This window comes from Gossypium hirsutum, chromosome D07 (assembly GCF_007990345.1).
Source record: "Gossypium hirsutum isolate 1008001.06 chromosome D07, Gossypium_hirsutum_v2.1, whole genome shotgun sequence".
Lineage (NCBI taxonomy): Eukaryota > Viridiplantae > Streptophyta > Magnoliopsida > Malvales > Malvaceae > Gossypium > Gossypium hirsutum.
The window spans coordinates 51,993,346-52,014,545 of NC_053443.1; the positions used below are offsets into that span (position 1 = coordinate 51,993,346).

The 21,200-nt window shown below is 33.1% G+C and overlaps 3 protein-coding genes across 3 annotated transcripts; all 3 read right to left on the reverse strand.

Moving 5' to 3' along the window:
* Nucleotides 1-11,041: 11,041 nt before the first annotated feature.
* LOC121219530 (uncharacterized) lies at nt 11,042-11,634 on the reverse strand. Its single transcript, XM_041097815.1, has one exon. The coding sequence runs from the start codon at nt 11,520-11,522 to the stop codon at nt 11,163-11,165; it is 360 nt and encodes a 119-aa protein (XP_040953749.1). The 5' UTR covers nt 11,523-11,634; the 3' UTR covers nt 11,042-11,162.
* A 1,479-nt stretch (nt 11,635-13,113) lies between these two features.
* On the reverse strand, nt 13,114-14,523 carry LOC107955021 (chlorophyll a-b binding protein 151, chloroplastic). The gene is made up of 2 exons (XM_041097816.1): nt 14,007-14,523; nt 13,114-13,916 (listed from the first exon to the last, which is right to left on the reverse strand). The coding sequence occupies exons 1-2, from the start codon at nt 14,150-14,152 to the stop codon at nt 13,265-13,267; spliced, it is 798 nt and encodes a 265-aa protein (XP_040953750.1). The 5' UTR covers nt 14,153-14,523; the 3' UTR covers nt 13,114-13,264.
* A 1,636-nt stretch (nt 14,524-16,159) lies between these two features.
* LOC107955020 (putative calcium-transporting ATPase 13, plasma membrane-type) lies at nt 16,160-19,273 on the reverse strand. The gene is made up of 2 exons (XM_016890722.2): nt 18,766-19,273; nt 16,160-18,629 (listed from the first exon to the last, which is right to left on the reverse strand). The coding sequence occupies exons 1-2, from the start codon at nt 19,212-19,214 to the stop codon at nt 16,295-16,297; spliced, it is 2,784 nt and encodes a 927-aa protein (XP_016746211.2). The 5' UTR covers nt 19,215-19,273; the 3' UTR covers nt 16,160-16,294.
* Between the last annotated feature and the right edge of the window lie 1,927 nt (nt 19,274-21,200).

The window sequence follows — 21,200 nt, forward strand, 5'->3', positions numbered from 1 at the left end:
TCTTTTATAAAAACAGAAATAGGCATTTTGAATCACTTTATAATCTTCCTTCAACTACTATTCGCTAAGTTAAATTTACCACATATGTTAAAATTATTTCAATTCATATAAATGAATAATTTCTCAAGGATTTCAATATGCTTCTAGCATTCTAAATCCTTCAAGGATTTTAATATAAACTTTACTCTATAGTGATTCATAAAAGTTTGTAACAATAACCATTAGACGCAAGTAAAATATTTTATTAATTGTCAGTTTAATAATACATCTAAAGGTTATTGCATCCACCATAAAAAAATATTATATCTTTTCATAATTAATACCAGGACTTATTGAAAAGCTTCATATTTCGCTTTTGCAAAACTACTTCAATTGCACCTTCACTGGCTTTATGCCTTTAGATATTTGGACTACTGGTCCAAAAATTTCACGAATTTAATTATACTTGAGTTGCATATTTTTATTTTGATCAATTTATTCCATATTTATATTTCTCAATAGATTTATTCAAGATCCTCCTTTTATTTCATTATTTCAATAATAATATTGCATGCAAAATCATTGTCGACCACTTTTATTATTCGGTTCTATATTTTCTCGAATTGACATAACTTATCGAGATTTCTTGTTTTTATTATTTTAAAATTCAGTTTCAGGTACCTGAATCTCTTCTAAAGTTTTATTTATTAGTTATGTCTTGGGTCTCTTCTGGAGCACCCGCCTCCAGTACATGACCATCTAGAAGAATTTTAATCTTTGGAACCGATCAATCTATTATTTATTCTAACTGATTGTCCTCTGGGACTTTGATTCAAATTAAAATATTAGATGATATATAACAATTGGTTATTCTCATTAAGTTTGTAAATACATCTAACAGTTAACTTGTAATGAGTTATCCTTATTGAACTTCTGGTTCAAATTATTCTCCCCGTAACTCATTACAAGTTATCATTTCTCTCCCTCTAATGTCAAGAAAACTATCAAATCAAAATTGTAATCACATATCATGTCATAATTGAATCTCGAATACATTCAAAACATCTAATAATATAAAGAAACTTGTAATTAATATATATTCCCAACTTTCTTTGAGGATTCACTTATCTTTGCGCGTTGTGGTGGAGCAATTGGAACATATACACACTTACAAAAATTCAAAGATGAGAAATATTTATCTCTTGATCAAAAACCAATTGTAATGGAAGTATTTATAACTTATTGGCTTGATGCGTACAACATATAAATCAACATAATCTCATGTTGAAATAGAAAGTTTAGTTCTCATAAGTAATGATTTAGCTATTAGTTGGAGGCATTTGATAAACAATTCAACTAAATCATTTTGTGTGTGAACATGAGCTATATGATGTTCAACTTTTATCCCAATTGACATGCAATAATCATTGAAAGCTTGGGATGTAAACTCATCAACATTAGCAAGATGAATTGTTTTAATTGCATAATTTGAAATTAATCATTTAAACAAGCAATCTTGCAAACGATAGGTTGCAAATTGATAACACATATGTGATTATTTTGTGGATGCATCTACCAAAATTATATAATATCAAAACTATCTACATGGTGGATGAATGGACCCATATTTGTTTCAGACATGCAAGACATTAAATCTCAACTTTAGCTAGTGAGTTTCTAATAATCAATTTTCATTGAGAACAAGCAACATATGAAAATTCTTTTAAATTAAAGAATCTTTTGGTTCTTTAATGGATGTCCATATGAATTCTCAATTAATTTTCGCATCATATACGATCTACGATGGTCTAACTGGTCACGCCAAGTAGCAAACACATTTGTATTAGTAAACTTCTGGTTTACTTTAACATGTGTTTCAATTGTACTAAATTGTAACAAATTGATAATTTTATTATCATTCCTTTTAATTTGTATCCACATATAAGTACTATTGTGACATTTACTACTAGAAATATCTAAATCAATGTGAAGTCTATAATGCCACCAAGTCAATAAATATAATTTCCAAATAATTATATGCAATATTCACTTTAGGAAATATGCCAAAATCTTCAAATGCCCAAAAATCTATTAATAGCAAACTTTGAGAGTGGATCTTATTTTCCAGGTGTACAACATAACCAATGACTTTTCATACATAAGTTTTCTCTCTTGCAAGTTCTCATCAGTAATATTTTACCACGTAATTTTAATTGAGAACTTATTCTGAATACTGTAGAGTTATACTCACGGTTTTTAAAAAAACTTGCAACTTTAGGTGCATTCAACCATAATAAGCTTTAGATAGAATTATCATATTCTATCGCTCATAAGTAGATCTTTCACAGTTAAATATTTTGCTTTCAACCCTTTAATAGGAATGATGACAAAAGAATATCACAAAGATTATAAAATAAATATAAATTAATAACTCAATCCCCCTTTTTTTATTCATTATGAAATATAATATTTTCCTCTTTCACAATCTTAATTTGAGATCCATTACAAATAAATTTTAAAAGTAATGCATTAACCATCACAAATTTTGTGCTTTTTAGATAGTGATATATTAGCTCTTTTAGAGCTTTCAACTAATTTTGTACTATCAAATATTAGAATAATATTTGTTTGTTTCAGTACCAAATAAGTTAAATATTTTATATCTGTAATGATAGAATTCATTACTACATTTTCATATCTTCCTCAAAGAATATTAACAGAAATAAAATATTTGGGCATACTCCTCAAAGAATATTTGGGCATACTAATGATAGAAGTCACGTTCTCATGTTCCAATTGAACACTTTCCATTTTTTATTATTCTCAAAAGAGAAGATTTTTTTTACCAAACATCTACGGATCCAATCACACGATCTTATAATAAGAACAAGAGATCTTTCTCGATCAATCCCTTTGCCCTTCATTCTTCGAGAATCAGAAAGATCCCTTTCAAGTTTGAATTTGTTCATTTGGAATCTGGGTTCTTCTACTTCATTTTTATTTACTTATTTATTATTTTGATTATTTTTCCCCTCTTTTTTTGATTTCTTTTTTATTTTATTTTATTCCCTTCCATCATTCCCTAAGTCCCATAGGTTTGATCTTATAGAATCTGACCCATTTTCTCATTGAGCAAGGGGTACGAAATAAATCAGAGTGATTTTTCAATCAAAAGCACTATGTGAAATCTTCGGTTTTTCCTTTACATATGTGGCTAATAATCTTTTCATATTACATTGATAACAAAAGTTATCTTTACCCTTTGAAAATTTATCTTGAGAACTTTCATTATTCTCTTATTTATTACTACGTTCCACTTTTAGTGGTCCATGAGTATATCTTTTATTTTATTTTTATGTTTACATTCACTTTGGAGAATGCAATAAATTTACTTGGACGAATTTATAAACGTCCCAATAGATTCTTTATTTCATAATCACCATCACAAACATGCGTGAATTTTAAATTAAAATCTATCTATTCATGTTGGGGTTTTTTACTAAAACAATCCAAAAGAAATAAAAATATACCAAAATATACCCCCAAAAAATTATTTACCAAAATATACCAAAAAAAAAGGGCTGAAGGTGGTGCCAATGAGAATGGCGGCACCAGTGGTGCCAATGAGAATGGCGGCACAGGACTAAAATGTAACTGTTTGTAGTTTCAAGGACCTGACATGCAAATTTACCATTTTGAATTTGAAAGTGAATTGGTGGGTGTGTCAGCGCCAAAGCTGAAACTTGGCTAATTGCCTTCTAAGCCCTCATTATTTATTATTTTCTTTTTATTCCCCCTCAACTCACTTTTTTATTTAATAAACAAGCCCTCAACCTATTTTTGTAGTTAAATAAGCTCTTAATCTATGATTTTTACTCATAAAAGCCCTTTATTTTATTATTAAAGTAAATATATTTTACCTAAAGTAAAGCTACTTAAAAAAGTATAAACTAATTCTCATTTTATGTATTATTTTGGTAATTTGATGAGGATAGTTTATTAAATAAAAAAATTATACTTTTTTTATTTAATAAAAAAGTATAAACTAATTTAGTAATTTTTTATTTAATAAACTATCCTCATCAAATTACCAAAATAATACATAAAATGAGAATTAGTTTATACTTTTTTAAGTAGCTTTACTTTAGGTAAAATATATTTACTTCAATAATAAAATAAAGGGCTTTTATGAGTAAAAATCATAGATTAAGAGCTTATTTAACTACAAAAATAGGTTGAGGGCTTGTTTATTAAATAAAAAAGTGAGTTGAAGGGGAATAAAAAGAAAATAATAAATAAGGAGGGCTTAGAAGGCAATTAGCCAAGTTTCAGCTTTGGCGCTGACACACCCACCAATTCACTTTTAAAATTCAAAATGGTAAATTTGCATGTCAGGTCCTTGAAACTGCAGACAGTTACATTTTAGTCCTGTGCCGCCATTCTCATTGGCACCATCTTCAGCCCTCTTTTTTTTGGTATATTTTGGTAAATAATTTTTTGGGGTATATTTTGGTATATTTTTATTTCTTTTGGATTATTTTAGTAAAAAACACATTCATGTTGTCATGATTAGTCTCTAATTATAATAAACATGATGTAATAAATAAAAGATAGTAAAATATACTTGAAGATCTTTAACATCATCGTCATCACCAAGATCCATTATGAGATTGAATCTTTTAGCGTCCTAGAGATGAAGTTGTAAGGGTAAAAGTTTAAGATGAAAGAGGAATTGGATTTGGGGGACGAATTTGAAAGATTTTAAAAGAAAAAAAAAGAATTATCGTGCTGATAACATGTTATAAAATAAAGAGAGATGAGGAGAATAAAAAACAAAGAAAATATGAAAGCAATAGAGAATGTACTTTATTAATCAAATAGATGGTTTACAATGCATCAAAATTATTACCAATGAAAGAAAATTACCAGTTATGACCTCAGGTAGGTTTGCCTCCTCCTTGACCTTCATCATATAGGTGCGAGTATAGTTCTTTCTTTGTGATCTTTGCACTGAGTTGGACTTGGTTGCCATATCTGATTTGCTCTCATTTTGGAACTTTTGTGGGCTTCTAACAAATTGCTTTGTACTAAAATCAGGCTTAGATGGGTAGTCTTTAAGCAGGTGGTCTCTAGATCTACAACCGAAGAAAGCCCTTAATTTCTTTTTGCATTCACCATCGTGACTACTTCCACAATAGTTACATTCTCCTTTTTTCCATTCTGGGACCCCAATAACTTGCCATAGACGTTGTTAGCTTGCTGAATCCTTTACATTTGTAGCCAATGAACTGTGAGCCTTTCCTTAAAGCTGAAAAATTTTAGTCTTTTGGTCTCTTGAAACCAAATAGAGGTGGAGGACTTGATCTGCCTCTTTTCATTCTTTCTTTTTCAAAGTTCTTACTCCTATCCTTAATAATGGATTCCATCTTATGAGCTTTGGCCGTTTGCTCTACCAAAGTCTTGCATTCATAGACTGCCACAAAAGCATGAATTTCATCTCTGAGTCCTCATTTGAACTTGTCACACATCTCATTCTCTGTTGGAAACATATTCTTGGCATATCTACTGAGTTGGAGGAATTCATGCTTGTACTCCAAAATGAACATCCTGCCTTGTTTCAAATACAAAAAGTCTTTATTTATTTGTTCGACAAACATATAATTGATATACCACTCTTTGAACTTTTCCAAGAAGAATTCCTAGTCAACGATGTGTTCAGGGGTAACACTAACCAAGGTTTCCCACCATTGGTATGCTTCTCCTTCTAGTAAGGACACGGCGCATCTAAGTTTATCTTCTTGATTACACTTTAATTCCTTAATAACCCTACGCAGATGAGACAACCACTACCCAGCCACATGGGGTCATCTCCCCTATCACTAAGGATTTCCTTGGTGCCTCTTTTCCTAATCTCTCGAACATGATCAACTTTAGGAGGAGCCGTCACAAGTGTAGGTGGTGCGGGCTGAACCAAGAGAACCACTTTAAGCTGTGGTTAAGGAGGGTGTTGAGGCTGTTGTGGTTGGGGTTCTTGTTCATTCCTCATAAACTGGTCAAATAGTTGGGTTATCATAGTGAAAAACATGTTTCTAAATGCATTTCCTGCATCTTAGCATTGTTGTTGTTGGCAGTTGTAGCCTGTTCCTAGGTGGGAACATGACTTTCCATCTCTTCACCTATTGCTTCCCTTGAACTATCAGACATATTTCTTTTCTCACTAAAAAATAGATATTATCTTAGTAAAAAACATTAAAGCTGCACGTGATAAGGGTGTGACATTATCTTTTGGAAGTCATCCGCTCCAATACCCAAGACAAAAAATCTTCCCAATTGGACTATAGACGACATATTAGTCTTTCAACCGGTTTGCTCATTTTCACTTATACTAAGGGCATGTTTAGGTTTGTCTACTAATATAAGTTGTCTTTCTGTATTACGATCCAATCATGTAATACCACTTAGTATTAGTTTAAACAATAGACAACTAGTGAGCAACATTTGCTTCTATTTTACTTTGCGTGCAAAAACCACACGAGGACAATTATACAAAGTATATTAATGTAATTAATGAATTTGTTTTAGTAACAAATCTATTCGAAAAAGTTACAAGTTTACAAAAGAATATACTACACTCAAGGCACCAGATCCAACTCACTCATCATCTTGGATCAACTTTAGACTTAGTGCATTTAATCTCATGGTTCCATATATTGACTTCTCTTTCCCAAACCTATTTTACTTGCAATTTCCACATAGAAGATTTTATTGAAACTAAATATGTGAAAAATACTAAAAACACACAATATTTACAATACAAACATAAAAAAGTCAAATCAACTAAAATGAATCTAAAATATATAAAAATACTCAAGAAACTAAGAAAATGTAAGTAAGATATAGCCCAAAATAATCATATGATAAGGGTTCATCAAATATATACTTTAAATATATAATATAATATTTTAAATATAATATAATATAATATAATATAATATAATATAATATAATATTTTAGTTTTAGTTTTAATTACTAACAAGTATTGAGTGTAGTGGTAAGATACATCGCACTCTTAATGAAGAAATAATGTTCGAACTTTGGAGCCACTATTATTGAGAAGGGCAATTGCAAACCTCGAATATGTTTCTTTAATTTTTTTTCTTTAATTTAACTTTGGAGCCATGTACTTTTAACTATCATGTAGCTAAAAATTACATGTAAAGTTCATTGTAGTCTCTCTACTAAAAATTACTCTAGATTAGTCCTTATACATTGCAAATTTATTCAAATCATGACACTGATACAATTTTTTTGTTAAGTTACTGATAATTTGGACAAAAATATATCATACACAATTGATTTGCTTGACTCGATTAATAAAAAAACCCAACTATTCCTAAAAAAAAATCCATGTAATTTTGAACTATCGTGTGACTGAAAAAAAAGTGTTTTCCTATGGGTTGAGTCAGGTCATGAGTAAATCAGTTAGATATGATATATTTTGTCTAAATTATCAATGTACAAGCTCAATTTGTCTGGGCCCACTACCCAAAATTTCAGGCCCAACAACCAAACCCAATTACAAAACAACCCAACAGGCCTAAACCCAGAGCCCAAAACGAGGCCCAACTAACCTAACCCAAACCAAGGCCCAATCCCAAACCAAGTCAAACTAGGGTTTTAGCTTTTCTGAAACCCTAGCGCCGCAGCCTTCTGCCCCTTAGCCCTAGCGCCGCATTTGAAGACTTTTGGTCTTCTGCCACCGCCGCCGCCGCCTTTGTCACATCGGCCACTTGCACCGTCACCTGCAAAGAAGAAAACAAGCAAGCAAATGACACAAACAGTAGCAAAATCGACTATAAAAGCCAACGAAAATGTAACTTGGATCTCGGCTAGGGATTTTTGTAACAAAAAATAGATATCAACAGAAAGAAATAAAAACAAAAAAAGCACAGATTCAAGGTGATTTCTGGTGTTCTTTTTATTTCGTTTGTTTTAGATATTTTAACCTTTTTTTATTTTTTTTTGTATATTTATTTGCATATGCATATAATATAAAGAAGAAAAGGGGAAAAACTCACCGGGACAGGGCTTCGAACGCCCGTTCTGGCGCCTCGTCGGTCGTCGGATATGGTGGCGGTGCGGCGAGAAAAGAGGCGGCGCGATAGGGGCCTTAGAACCCCAAAGGCCGGATGGTGGAGAGAAAAAGGAAGGGTTTTTTGAAAAAAAATTTTAAAATGGTATCTGAAATGAGTTTTTTTTTGGGAAAATTGGGTTTAAATACCTTGATTGAAACGGCGCTGTTTTGCCATTAAGGGTCAGGAGCCAAAACGACGCCGCTTTGGCCCTGACCCGCACGGTGACCCGACCTTGGGAGGAGGATCCGCGTGTTTTTTTAATGGGATATTTGTGCGCGCAGTCCCTCCGCCTTTGCGACGCGTTGCAATTTGTCCCTTTTTTGTTATTTTCTTTTATTTTTAATTTAGCCACATAGTTTTATTTTTGTTTCATTTTAGTCCGTTGTAGCGCTGCGTTTTGGGGCTTGGGTTTATTTACTGTTTTGGTCCCTCCCCTTTTGGCGCGTGTTGCAATTTAATCCTTTTTATTTTGAATTCACCCAGTATTTCATTTTTATTTCGATTTAGTCCGTGTTTTAGCACTTTTATTATTTAGTTAATTTTTTTAATGTTATTATTATTATTATTATCATTATTATTATTATTGCTATTATTATATTAATATAATTACTTCTATATGTATATACTCACATGTACATATTTAATATTTACATGCATATATACGCTTTTTTATATTTTATAATTTATACACATGTATGTATTTATATTTGCATCTTAAATTTTTGTATATACGTACTTACATACTCTTATATTTTAAAAATCTATATTTTCTTATGTGTTTTCTATAGTTTATAATTCATGTGTACATATGTTTTTATATGTTTTCCAATGCATACATGCACATAATATATATATCTACATACGATTTTTTTTTATTTTTTTTAAGTATACATATACCTATCTTTTTTATTTTTTTTTATTTTCTCATAACTTTATATATATACATAAATGTACACATACATATATTTACGTACATAGATCTTTCGTATTTTCATAATTATATATATATGCATATATATATCCTTTATATTTTTATAATTTTATTAATTTTATTCACTTATTTATTTATATGTCTGTTATTGTTATTTTTCTTGCTTTAGTTTTTATCTGTTTATTATTTGTTATAGTGCCTGTGCGATTGTTTTTATATTAGTCTTATTATTTATTTATATTTTGTTTTGCTCATGTTATTTTACTTACGTTATCATCATTATCATTATTTTGCATCCATTTTTACTCGGATTTATCAAAAACTAAAATTTCACAATAAAAGCAATTTTCGATATTTGGAATCTTCGAGAGAATTGAACCCTAACGTATTGGGTTCCAATTTTCTTCTTTGAATCTAAGTAACCGAGAGTGCTCTTTAAAACAAAAACACAATTAAAAGCTCATTATCGAGAATTCAATACGTTGTGTCCTAATGCATTGGATATGACACGTTGATTTCTCGAGATGAAGATTTTCCAAAATAAATGCAATATTCAATGTTTAACATTTAAAGAAATTGTACCCTAACGTATTGGGTTGCAATTTTTTCACATGACTTAAACAATCGAACACCCTTTTAAACTTTATTATGCAAGTTTTTAGACAAGCTCATTTCTGAAGAGGTAAAATATCGTGCCCTAACGCATTGGGTGTGACATTTTCTTTTTCTGAAATGAGAGAGTCTTAACGAGTAATTTGATTTATATAAGTTTTCTTTTAAAAAATTAAGGATCGTATTTTTAAAAATTCTTCAAAATTTTCAATTTTCAACATTAAGACATTAACTAATCAACTAGGTACTAATTTTGGGCGTTATAAGGGTGCTAATCCTTCCTTGTACGTAGCTGACTCCCGAACCCGTTTTTTTGAATTTCGTGGGCCAAAATCGTTGTTTTAATAAAATCAAATCGTTTATTAAAAATAACCACTTTTACGAGGTGACTCGATCACACCTCATTAAAAAAAGATTGGTGGCGACTCCCACATCCGATTTCATTTTTCAAAACCCAAGTCGACCCTGTTTTATTCAAAAAAAAAATGGTGTCAACAATCAGCAATTATTGAAAAATTGTAATAGTATCATGGTTTGAATAAAATTTACAAGATCTAATTCGGAACAATTTTAATTTAAAGACTAAAATGAACTTTATATAGTATTATAGGGACTTCCGAAAAATAATCAAATCATTAATTCAATGGACCGGTCTGGTTGTATAATAGTGGTAGGAAAGATATAAAAGTGGAGTAGAAAGGTCAAAATGTTATTTGTTTCCAAATGCAAATGTTTCAGCGATTAAGGGTGGGTTTGGATGGGCGATTGGGTGCGGTGCGTTGCGTTTAGTTTACTTTTTGTCTCACGCTATAATATCTAATCTCACCGCCACCGCTATTTTTACACTAACCGCAGGTAAACGCACCGCCCATCCAAACTCACCCTAAAACAACTTCAACTTTATACCACGGACGACCTATGGATCAAATAGACATACAAGTTCCAATGTAAAAAAAAAACAAAGACAAATGAAGAAACACAGTCAAACAAGAAAAGGGAAAGCAACATATACAAAGATCGGTGGCATCTCATTACATAAAAGTCACAACAAACCGCATCAACCCAACTTTACAATGTAAGTGAATAACCAAACTATATCTGTTATAAACAATGCCACTACAGTACAAGCAAGCTCCATATTATTGAACAACCCAATCATCTTTCCTATGAAAAGAAATAAGGAAAAGGAATCTGCTTGTATTTGCAGTTCTTTTTTTTTTGGTTGTTCCTTTTTTCAGATTGGGTTTAGCAATACTTTATACTGAATGATTTTGGCACTAATTCACTTTAAGTTATGATGAATGCCGAGGTTCGATGATCAGAAACCCTAAATGTGATGGAAAATTTAAAGAAAAATTGAAGACATATACCCAGCAATGTATATTATCAGTAAATATATATGGTTATATTACTCTTTCAATCTTACAGACCAAAAAAACACAAGAGGAAAGAGAGAGTAGATAAGTTAACAAAGATATTATGACACATATTAAGGCTTTCCGATCTACAGATGAAGAGAAGTATCAACATCAGAGTTCTCCAAATATTTTGAAGTACTGCTTGAAGTTGGTGCACTATTAGTCCATAAGCTCGTTGATGCAGGGATTCCCATGGCTCTGAAATCGGTTTGCCTGCTCAGTGAGTTCAGTCCAAGAGTGAGCGAGTCTTGCTGGGGGTGCCTGTATGGTAAATGCACCTCGGGTTCGTAGCTTTTGGTCGAGCCAGCACGATCGGGTTCAGAGAATAGTTTCAGAAGCTCTTTAGCTTCTCTCTTTTGTCTAACCTTCTGCAGCTGCCTAAACCTTTCTTGTAAAAGTGCAATCGAGGAACTAGCCATAGTAGGATCCCCACTTTGCCTACCCATTATATGAAAAAAAATCTTTTCCTTTGTGGCTCAAACACATTTGAGTATATAGATGTATTTATAGGAGATGGTTGATCATTCTGTAATATAATAGATACGATACAACCGAAAATGGGTCTACGGCAGCATTTAAGTCCCTGCATTAATGTATACTAATTTGTTGGCATCCCAAATGATTGTGGGTGATGTAATATTAAAGGAGAATCGACTGCTGTGCAGCAAAATACAAGAAGAAAAGTAAAGAGGCTAGTGTAGGTAGGGGTGGATTGACGGATGTAGGCAAATGTAGTTTGTTTAAGGGAGGATAAAGCGTGAGAGATGAGAGTCCAAATGGGTTTGGAGAGTAGTATTTGGAAGCAAGCTTTGTTGGGGAATAAATGGTTAGGTAATCAAGTGTTGGCTTGTCTTTGAAAAATCCAAGTTAGCTTCGAAGAAGACGGTGCATTCACTGGCACGTTTTGGATGCATATTGTTTCTTTTTATTTGATTTCAACTTACACCTTTGTTTTATTTCATTTATATTTTAGGGGCAAAAGGCAGAGCATCGGAAAATAATAAATTTCGGAGTTTTTTTTATGTCCTTTAGTTTCTTTTTATTTATGGAATTATATCAAAGACTTCATTTAATTTCATAAGTCTAATGGTAATCATGTAATCAGACTCTGATCGTATTGATAATGTAAATAATAAATCTGATGTTGCCATATGTAAAGGGCAATAGAAACATTGAACTTCATTTCCAAAATCAATGATGAAAACACAAAAAGTATGGATAATAAAACATTGTCCTATGCATATGTCCATTCATTTTATCATAGGATGAACCACTTTCTCCGGAGACCCCGCAATTGAAAACAAAGGGGTCAAGACAAATTCATGGTATTATGATCTCTTTTGTTTCGACATCCCTTCGGCATGCCGTGCCATACAATATAACTTGTGGTATAAATTATATCCTGAGTTTAGTTCAATTGGTAAAACGGGGGTGAATGATTAGTTCAAGGCTAAACTTAGGTTCTAATTTATAAACAAATATAGTTAACAAGAATTTGGTAATGATAATAAAAATCGAAGTTTTTGAGTATTTAAATTTAAGCTATATTGTATATAAATTTTTAATTTAGATTTTCATTTAAGTTCAAGTCCCGCCTCGATACAAGGAGATATTTTAAATTCAATCTATGCTTCCTACTAGCACTGGCTATTCCAGATTAGCTTTCATTGCTAAGTAGATGGTTCATCTTTGGTGGAACCATCTGTTAAACTTTAAACCTTAGATACTGCCGATGCTACTTATCTGCCAAAACAATGACAATGGTGGTGTAAAATTGGAGGTGATTGTATATGAACCAACATGAGTTAAGCATTGGATTAAACTAAACTGCTTTCTAGAATCTATGGTCGTGAAAATTTCTACAAGAGATAATAGCTGCTTTCTTCATTTCAAAAATGAATTGCCTCAGCTCTTGGTTCCAACTGTAAGAATTAGATCCTCGTAATAACTTCAGTGTGTTAAGGTAAATGACTAGGATTTTATTTTTTTTGGAAATTAAATGATTAATATAGATATGTGCCACAGATGTTTTAGTGATATCAAGAAAATATTATTTCAATTACAAAAGATCAAAGCATTAATGATACAAAAGCTCCAAAGATAAGCAGTGAAACCACATCATAGTGAACACTGATTAACATTACAGCTTTCAAAGAAACATCTATGACTATGACTCCATCTAAGTTGTTCATTTTCCGGGGACAAAGTTTGTGGCATAAGCCCAAGCATTGTTGGCCACCGGATCAGCAAGGTGATCGAAAAGGTTCTCGATGGGACCCTTTCCAGTGACAATAGCCTGGACGAAGAACCCAAACATGGAGAACATTGCCAGGCGGCCGTTCTTGATCTCTTTAACCTTCAATTCCGCGAAGGCATCAGGGTCATCAGCCAATCCAAGCGGGTCAAAAGCACCACCTGGGTAAATTGGGTCGAGTCCTTCACCGAGTGGTCCACCACCAACTCTGTACCCTTCAACAAATCCCATGAGCACAACTTGGCAAGCCCAGATAGCAAGAATACTCTGAGCATGGATGAGGTTTGGGTTGCCAAGATAGTCAAGGCCACCCTCGGAGAAGATTTGGGAACCAGCCTTGAACCAAACCGCCTCTCCGAACTTGACACCATTCTTTGAAAGAATTTCAGGGAAAACACAGCCGAGGGCACCAAGCATAGCCCACCTACAGTGGATCACCTCAAGCTCACGGTTCTTGGCAAATGTCTCAGGGTCAGCTGATAATCCAGCAGTGTCCCACCCGTAGTCCCCAGGGAATTCACCGGTCAGGTATGATGGGATTTGGTCGGAGAATGGACCCAAGTACTTTGGGCGGTCAGGGCCATACCTGTTTATAAGTAATCAGAACAATATTTCCCTCACTCTCATGTTTTTTGCTCATAAATTAGAATAATGCATGCAACAAAATGTAACGTACCAGATGCTGGTTGGAGCACTTTTGACGGTTCTACGCATGGAAACGCGACCACCACCGACGGCACCGACCTTGCAGACGAGCTCATTGGACTGCTTCAAAGCTGTTTGGCCAGCGAAAGCAGATTGTTGGATAGCAGAGGTTGCCATGGTCAGGGATTTAAATAGCGGTCCGTTATCGAAATAGCGGCCATTAATATAGCGGTAGCGGCACCGTCCGAAACCGTTACTGTCGAAACCCGCTATACCCGCAATACACAATAAGTAGTGTAAAATTCACGACCGCGATACCCGCAATAATCGCAATAGCATCCGTTATGCCCGCAACCGCGATAAACGCAATGCGACCGAAAACGCGACCGCGACCGCAATTTAAATCCCTGGCCATGGTGATGCCTGAGAGCTTTTAGATTAGACTTGGTTTTGTTTGCCGATCGTTGTGGCGATTTATGTGAATCAGGAAATGTACATGTCAGCAGCAATCTATTGGATGTGGATTCCCCCATGTTAGATTTTCTTTCAACAGATATGAGGCTACCAAGATTCTTTTGATGGATATCTAAATCAATTCCCCATCTTTCGTTTCGGGTTTTATTTTTTATTTTTTAATTAGTTAATAATAAATAATTTTAAATTAAACAATAAAAAATAAATTTATAAAAAAAATTTATTTAGCAGAAATTATTTTAAATATATTATTTAAAAATAATATAATAATTTAAAAAAAATTTGAATCAATGTTTCCAACAGTCAACTTTTTAATTACATAATTTAAAAATAAAGATATTTACTGTTAAAAAATTAAACATTTAAAAAAGTCTAGATTTTTCAAATGGCCAAGTGAATATATATATATTTACAAAAAGAAGAGAATAAAAAAATAAATCTAAAATCTTGTTCTCCGGTGCCCAAGAACATCAGCTTGCAGCAAAGGGAGAATACTATTTGGCGGGTTATGTAAACGGATTAGTCCATCCGTGCCATCCTACGCTAAATTTGCTAAATAATTCGTACAACCATCGTCTTCACAGAAGATATGGCGAACCTCCATTACCTAGCCTTCACGTATCAAGCATAAACAGTTAACAATATAAATATTTAATGGATGGTCAAGACAACAACTGAATTATTCACAATACATCTAATTCAACCATCAAATGAGACACCCTCAACTCTTTAGCAATCCGCAATCCCTCTCTAAGCCCCCATAGTTCCGCTTGCAAGCTGTCCGTTCTTCCGATTCATCATCCGCCAAATTACGCAGCAAACAACCAGTCGTCACCATGCTCGAACGAGACCGCAGCGCCCCATCTGTGTTCAAAATATAACAATCTGTCGGAGGATATTGCGCCATGAAACCCAACGTGGTCCACGATGGATCTGTGCGGCTAAAGTCAGATAAGCTCAATTAATTTCATTTACAGAAACACTCGCATATTCCAGAACTTGCGTCGGCACATCACCCTCTCCCTTAAAAACATGATCATTTCGACACTTCCATAGTCCCCATATTATCACCGAAATAGTATTCCCATGGAAGTAGAGAATTCAACATTCTATGAGACAGTTCAATTCCAAACATTGCGAAAAAGGAATATTAAAGAAATCATCTTGATTGAATAATTTATAAATATGTCATTTAAAATTTAAAAATTCTGTAAAAAAAAAAAAAAAACCAAGCTCAAGGATTGTCTAAGATTGGGGACTCTTTTGGGTAAATTATATTAGTAGTCATTTAATTTTGTAACAACAAAAAAATCATAATTAAGTGACTACTATTATAGTTTATTATTTTCTTAATGAATAATTGATAAAATATCATGTCATATAGATAACCATTTGGGAATCCCTTTTAATTGTAACTAGAATGAATCGCGCCTTGAGAAATTCTAAATATTTGTAAAAATATAAGTTGTAAATAGAGAGAAAGAAGAAACAACTTCCATAGATTCATTGTTTAGAAAAATAAAATTCTAACCATTTATTTCACCTTCAGCTTAATTAGTTCACCTCCAGCTTAATCTAAATTGAAGATACGGAAAATGTTAATAGAAATTTTACATGAACAATTACTTTAAATTTTGCTGAGTAATGCAACGAAGAGGATACATTTGCTAAATAAATTAATAACTGTAAGGAATTCATAGATTAACATAATTAAATTTTAATTTAATTGACATTGATATTAAGATTAATTTAGATTAACAATTTAACTGATCAACGACACTACTTGTTAATGCTAACACAAACAATTCCTAAAAAGGAAAAAAATAAACGAAGTTAATAGGCTCTTCAGGCATTGTCAGGGTTGACATAATAATATGAAAAAGAAGCAACAACACACGCTGAAAATGGAATGACAAACAACCTTATGTTAGACCTTCTTAGCCTCAGATACCCAAACTGAGAACCAGATGACCTCGAGCTCCATAACACTTCCGAAGCTGAATCTGCAATGAGTTTTACGGTGAGACCGGTCCCGCACATCCAAGCAGCGTAAATGAAGCAGAAGCCCCATTGCATCACATTTAGCCTCTCGTACTCTGCTAAACTTTGCAACAACTCGACCACTACAACCTGCATAGCCATAACACCTCCCGAAGCCATAAGAAACCAATGTCTACTGCACATGAATCTCACTACTGATACTGATACTTCTTCATTCCTTGCAAAAATAATTATGGTACTGATAAATAAATCCAAGACTTGGCATAGTACGAAACCATTGAACACCATGGTTTTAACAACATCTTTGTTGATTTGGAGTATAGCTTGACCAATAAACTGTAAGAGCAACAAATGACAAGCATCTGATGCAGCTCGGATTGCAACGTTTCTCCACATGGTCTTGGTTAGCAGTGACTTCATCCGTCTCACCGTCTGATTGTTCATCAGTTCCTGGTGGCCATATGACTCCATCACCATCATTAGGCCACCTAAGATACAAATAATGGAATTCACCCACAACATATGGATTCCTGTTATAGGGGATTCATCTAATATAGATGTTGTGACAAGGGTTACAAGCAAGCTGGCAAGGATAGCAGTCAGTTGGATTTGGTTGAAAGTCTGAACATTACCATAAGCACATTTGCCCATCTTTAAGCAGCGAATTAGTGACCTTAGCGAATTCCTTGACGAAATTACAATTTCAGAGTTCTCTCTGGCCATTTTAGTGCTACACTCACAGATTGTGATCCCTACATCAGCTGCCTTCAAGGCTAGATCATCGTTTGTTGCCATTCCCCCAATGAAAGCCACTACATGACCTTCCTGTTTCAGACGCTGTAAAATACGAATTTTGTCCTCGAGTTTGCAGCTTCCTATCACAGCAATCTTATTCATTCCTTCTGCAGTAGCAGCAAGTTCATGAAGATCCTTGTTTTCAATTGCCATATCACGTAAATCAGGATTCTGGATTCCTATTTCACGTGCCATCGCTTGCGCTGTTGGGAGCTCATCCTTTGACATCAGCTTGCACCCTACTTCTTCCTCTTTAAGAGTTCCTACTATGGATTCCATCACTTCTTTACATGCAACCACTGTGTTCTCATCGAAGCACATAACTGAAACAATGCCAATCGTGCCACAAGATGATAAATTTTGTACATTTGCGTCCCCTGATGACATCTTCTTCTTCCAGTACCAAAGGGAAATCGTAATCACAACCGGAATTCCATGTTGTAATGAAGTTACCATAACAGTAAGAACACCGGTCAATATTTGAACTTTTCCTCTAGGATTCAAGAAAACCCTTGCAAAGATTTTTATCACCCTGTAAGCTGAAACGTCCCCCTTTATTTCTGGCATTGTATTACTGTTTTTGTCCATCTTCCTCACTACTAGGTTAATTAGCACCAAAGCAGATACTAATAGAGATATAGAGAGTCCAACATATTCCATACAAGCATTGGTCTTATCAATCTGACCTTCCATCAATGACTTCTCATCGGGATCAACTATAGCCAAAACTGTATTGTCACCCACAGATGTTACAAGCATGTGACCTTCCCCCTCCATAATCTTTGAACCAGCTAAGAGAAATGGGTTGTCATCACGATTGATATTAGGATTCAATATGTCATCCAACTTCAAATCATTTTCGCTAACAAACAAACCATCAGCAGGGACAAAATCCCCCTTCTGCAGACATAAGATGTGACCAACCGCGAGGGTAGATATGGTGATGGTTTTGGGTTGTCCATCTTTTAAAACACTAACATGGAATTTGTTCCTCTTCTGCAACCGTCTTGCTCGGCGATAATTAGCCACTGACCGAAATATGAGAAGCATAAAGACAGCAACAAGTATTGCAACCCCATCATGCCACCCATGTTTGGGTTCGGCCTCCATCATCTCAATGGTAAAGGACAAGGCAGCGAAGACCAAGAGAAGAAAAATAGTAGGAGTTTTGGAAGCTTCCACGAAGGAAACAACAAAGACCTTTGCGTCAAAAGTGGTGCTTGTAACTATCACGGCCGTTGCTTGCTCTTCAAAGCTGCGATCAATTTCTTGTGCCAAGATAGATTGAAGGCGTGATTTAACTCGTCTTACTCCACCTTCTTCCTCCAGGGAGGTCAAGTCTTTGTCTCTCACAATTTGAGCAGCCTTTCTTAGAAATATAATACTGCAAAACCAACATGAAATACGTGTTAACACGGACATGGATCGGGTGATGGCACGTTTAACCCCAATTTACTCAATAAAAGTAAAATATTTAAACCCTCTTAATAATTTTTTTTTCAACCAATGTGGTTACTCACTTTGCATTACCATCGACGCCTTCCGGAATGTTAATTCTAATATCGTCAGCTGACCTGGGAACAGATCCATCTTCTTTAGGGAAAACCTCTATTTTGGGTGCAAACATATCATTCGTACTGCAGTCAGCTGAGCCAGAGGTTGACGACGACTTGGGAACAGATCCATCTTCTTCAATGAAAAACTCCTCTATTTCGGTTGGAACCATATCAATCGTACAGCAGTCAGCTGAGCCAGAATTTGAAGACGATTTGGGAACAGATCCATCTTCTTCAATGGAAACCTCTTCCCTTTCGGGTTTAATACGACTTCCAACAACTAAAAACAAATTGTACAATCGAGTCCAATTCTTCCGAGATGAATTGGCGGTGGTGTTGAGCAAGCTGACAGAAAGAGTGTCTTCATCACGATGCTCATTACAACCTCCAATGTTGCTTGCTCCAGCAGACATGTTTTATCAAGCTGAACAACAACTAGGAATTTCACCGCTTAAATAATAGCAGGCTGATTTCTACGGTCACTCCTTGAACCAAAGAAACTTCCTTCACATCCCACGGTTACGACGCGTTATACAAAAGGAAGAATGTACGAACATTCCAATTTCTAATTTTTTTTCCCTCTTTTTTGACGTAAGAAGTAACTTCAATTCTGATTCCTCTACTTTTTTAGATTATATAAATGGTTAAATTTTAATTCGGTACTTATAATTTGTTCAAATTTGAGATTTAATTTATATATTTTAATTTTGACATAATTTAATTTTTTAATTTTTATAATGTCATTGATTAATCTAAATACTTTATTCAAATAAATATGATATTGTAAAATTCTAAGAATTGTTAGCATCAATAAAATTTTTTATTAAATTCAAATGTCATAATGTTTTTTTTCTTATATGGATATTAAGTTTTTCTTTTTATCTTTTAAAATTTCACACCAACTCAAAAACATTCTTACAGTGTTAATAAATAAACTTAAAATTTTAAATTCAAAAAATAAATAAACTAAAATCCTAAAAATAAAAATATAAAAATTAAATTCTAAATTCTAAATATAAGAATACTACAACTAAAAGTCCTTCCTCGTTGACATGTGGGTCTTCAATTTCCCTTCTTTTTTCTTTTGCATTTAATAGGAAAAGGGTAATATTTCAATTTTGGTCCTTATGTTAATATACCTATATAAAACCCTCGAGTTACCTTTTTTCTTTTCTTTCCTTTTTGCATTAAAATGCTAAAATTTTAGTTTTTGTCCCTATGTTTTGCTCAAATTTAAGATCATATAATTTAGTACCTCAAATTTTTACAATGTCCTAGTCCAACTTCTTTATTTTGGTTAAAATGTTTATGTAACTTTCAAGAGTTGTAAATACTGTTAAAATTATTTGTTAAATGACTACTAAGTTTTTTTTTTAAATTTCAAAATATTACGCCAGCAATTTAACAAAAGAATTGAATGGTGTTAATACTTGGGTTTAAATTTTTAAATCTAAAAAATAGAAAGACTAACAAAAATATGAAAGTCAAATTTGAAACAGAAAAAGAGTTGAAATATATTTTAATATTTAAATATTTAGTCTATAATTTAACATAAAAATTAATTGACCAAAGCGTGGTGGGCACCAACTTAGTTATTATATAAAAGGAAGGCTTTTCTTCTTTGATCCAATGCTATTCTTTCTTCTTCTTCTTTTCATTTAAATATAAATGGTTAATTTCAATTCAGCTCTCTTCTATTTATTAGGTAAAAAAATGGCCAAATTTTAATATTAGTCCCTATACCATGCTTGAATTTAATAGTCAGTCTTCATACTTATTTTTTTTCATAATTTGTTACCTCAATGTCTATAATTTTATTAGTTATTTATATAAAAGTTTCTAAGTGATTTTGTCACCACAAGTGCCCTTTTTCATTTTTTTGCCTTATAAGATAATGGTAAAATTTTAGTATTGATTCATTTACTTTGCTAAAGCTTGGGATTTAGTCCACATATTAATTTGGCATAATTTAATCGTCTACTTTTTCAATGATATTAGTTGGTCTAAATAATTAACATCCTTAACTATTCCATTTAAATTGTTGCAATGAATTTTTCTTAAAAATACCTTTTTAACACATACAAAAAATCTATTTTGAGATGATAAGTACACATTTCTAACACACACGCACAAAAAAAAAATCTATTTCAGTATGAAAAGTTTGGAATGAGTAATTTTAGGAGAAATTTCAGCCTAAGCATTTTAATTGAGACAATAAACTATTTGAACTAACTAAAAGTAGATATGCGAAAGTTATGTCAAATTAAAGAATAGATATTAAGTACTAAATTAAAACATCCTAGAGGGATCATATCATAATTTGACCCAAAGCAATCATTTGATTTAATAAAAAAGTTTAAATTTTATAACAAATATTTTTAATTAAAACAAACATAATT

Coding starts and splice junctions, on each gene's coding strand:
- LOC107955021 (XM_041097816.1), bottom strand. CDS start 14,152: ATGGCAACCTCTGCTATCCAACAATCTGCTTTCGCTGGCCAAACAGCT. Junction 13,917..14,006: donor AGTGCTCCAACCAGCATCTG/GTACGTTACATT, acceptor ACTTATAAACAG/GTATGGCCCTGACCGCCCAA.
- LOC121219530 (XM_041097815.1), bottom strand. CDS start 11,522: ATGGGTAGGCAAAGTGGGGATCCTACTATGGCTAGTTCCTCGATTGCA.
- LOC107955020 (XM_016890722.2), bottom strand. CDS start 19,214: ATGTCTGCTGGAGCAAGCAACATTGGAGGTTGTAATGAGCATCGTGAT. Junction 18,630..18,765: donor GGCGTCGATGGTAATGCAAA/GTGAGTAACCAC, acceptor TTGGTTTTGCAG/TATTATATTTCTAAGAAAGG.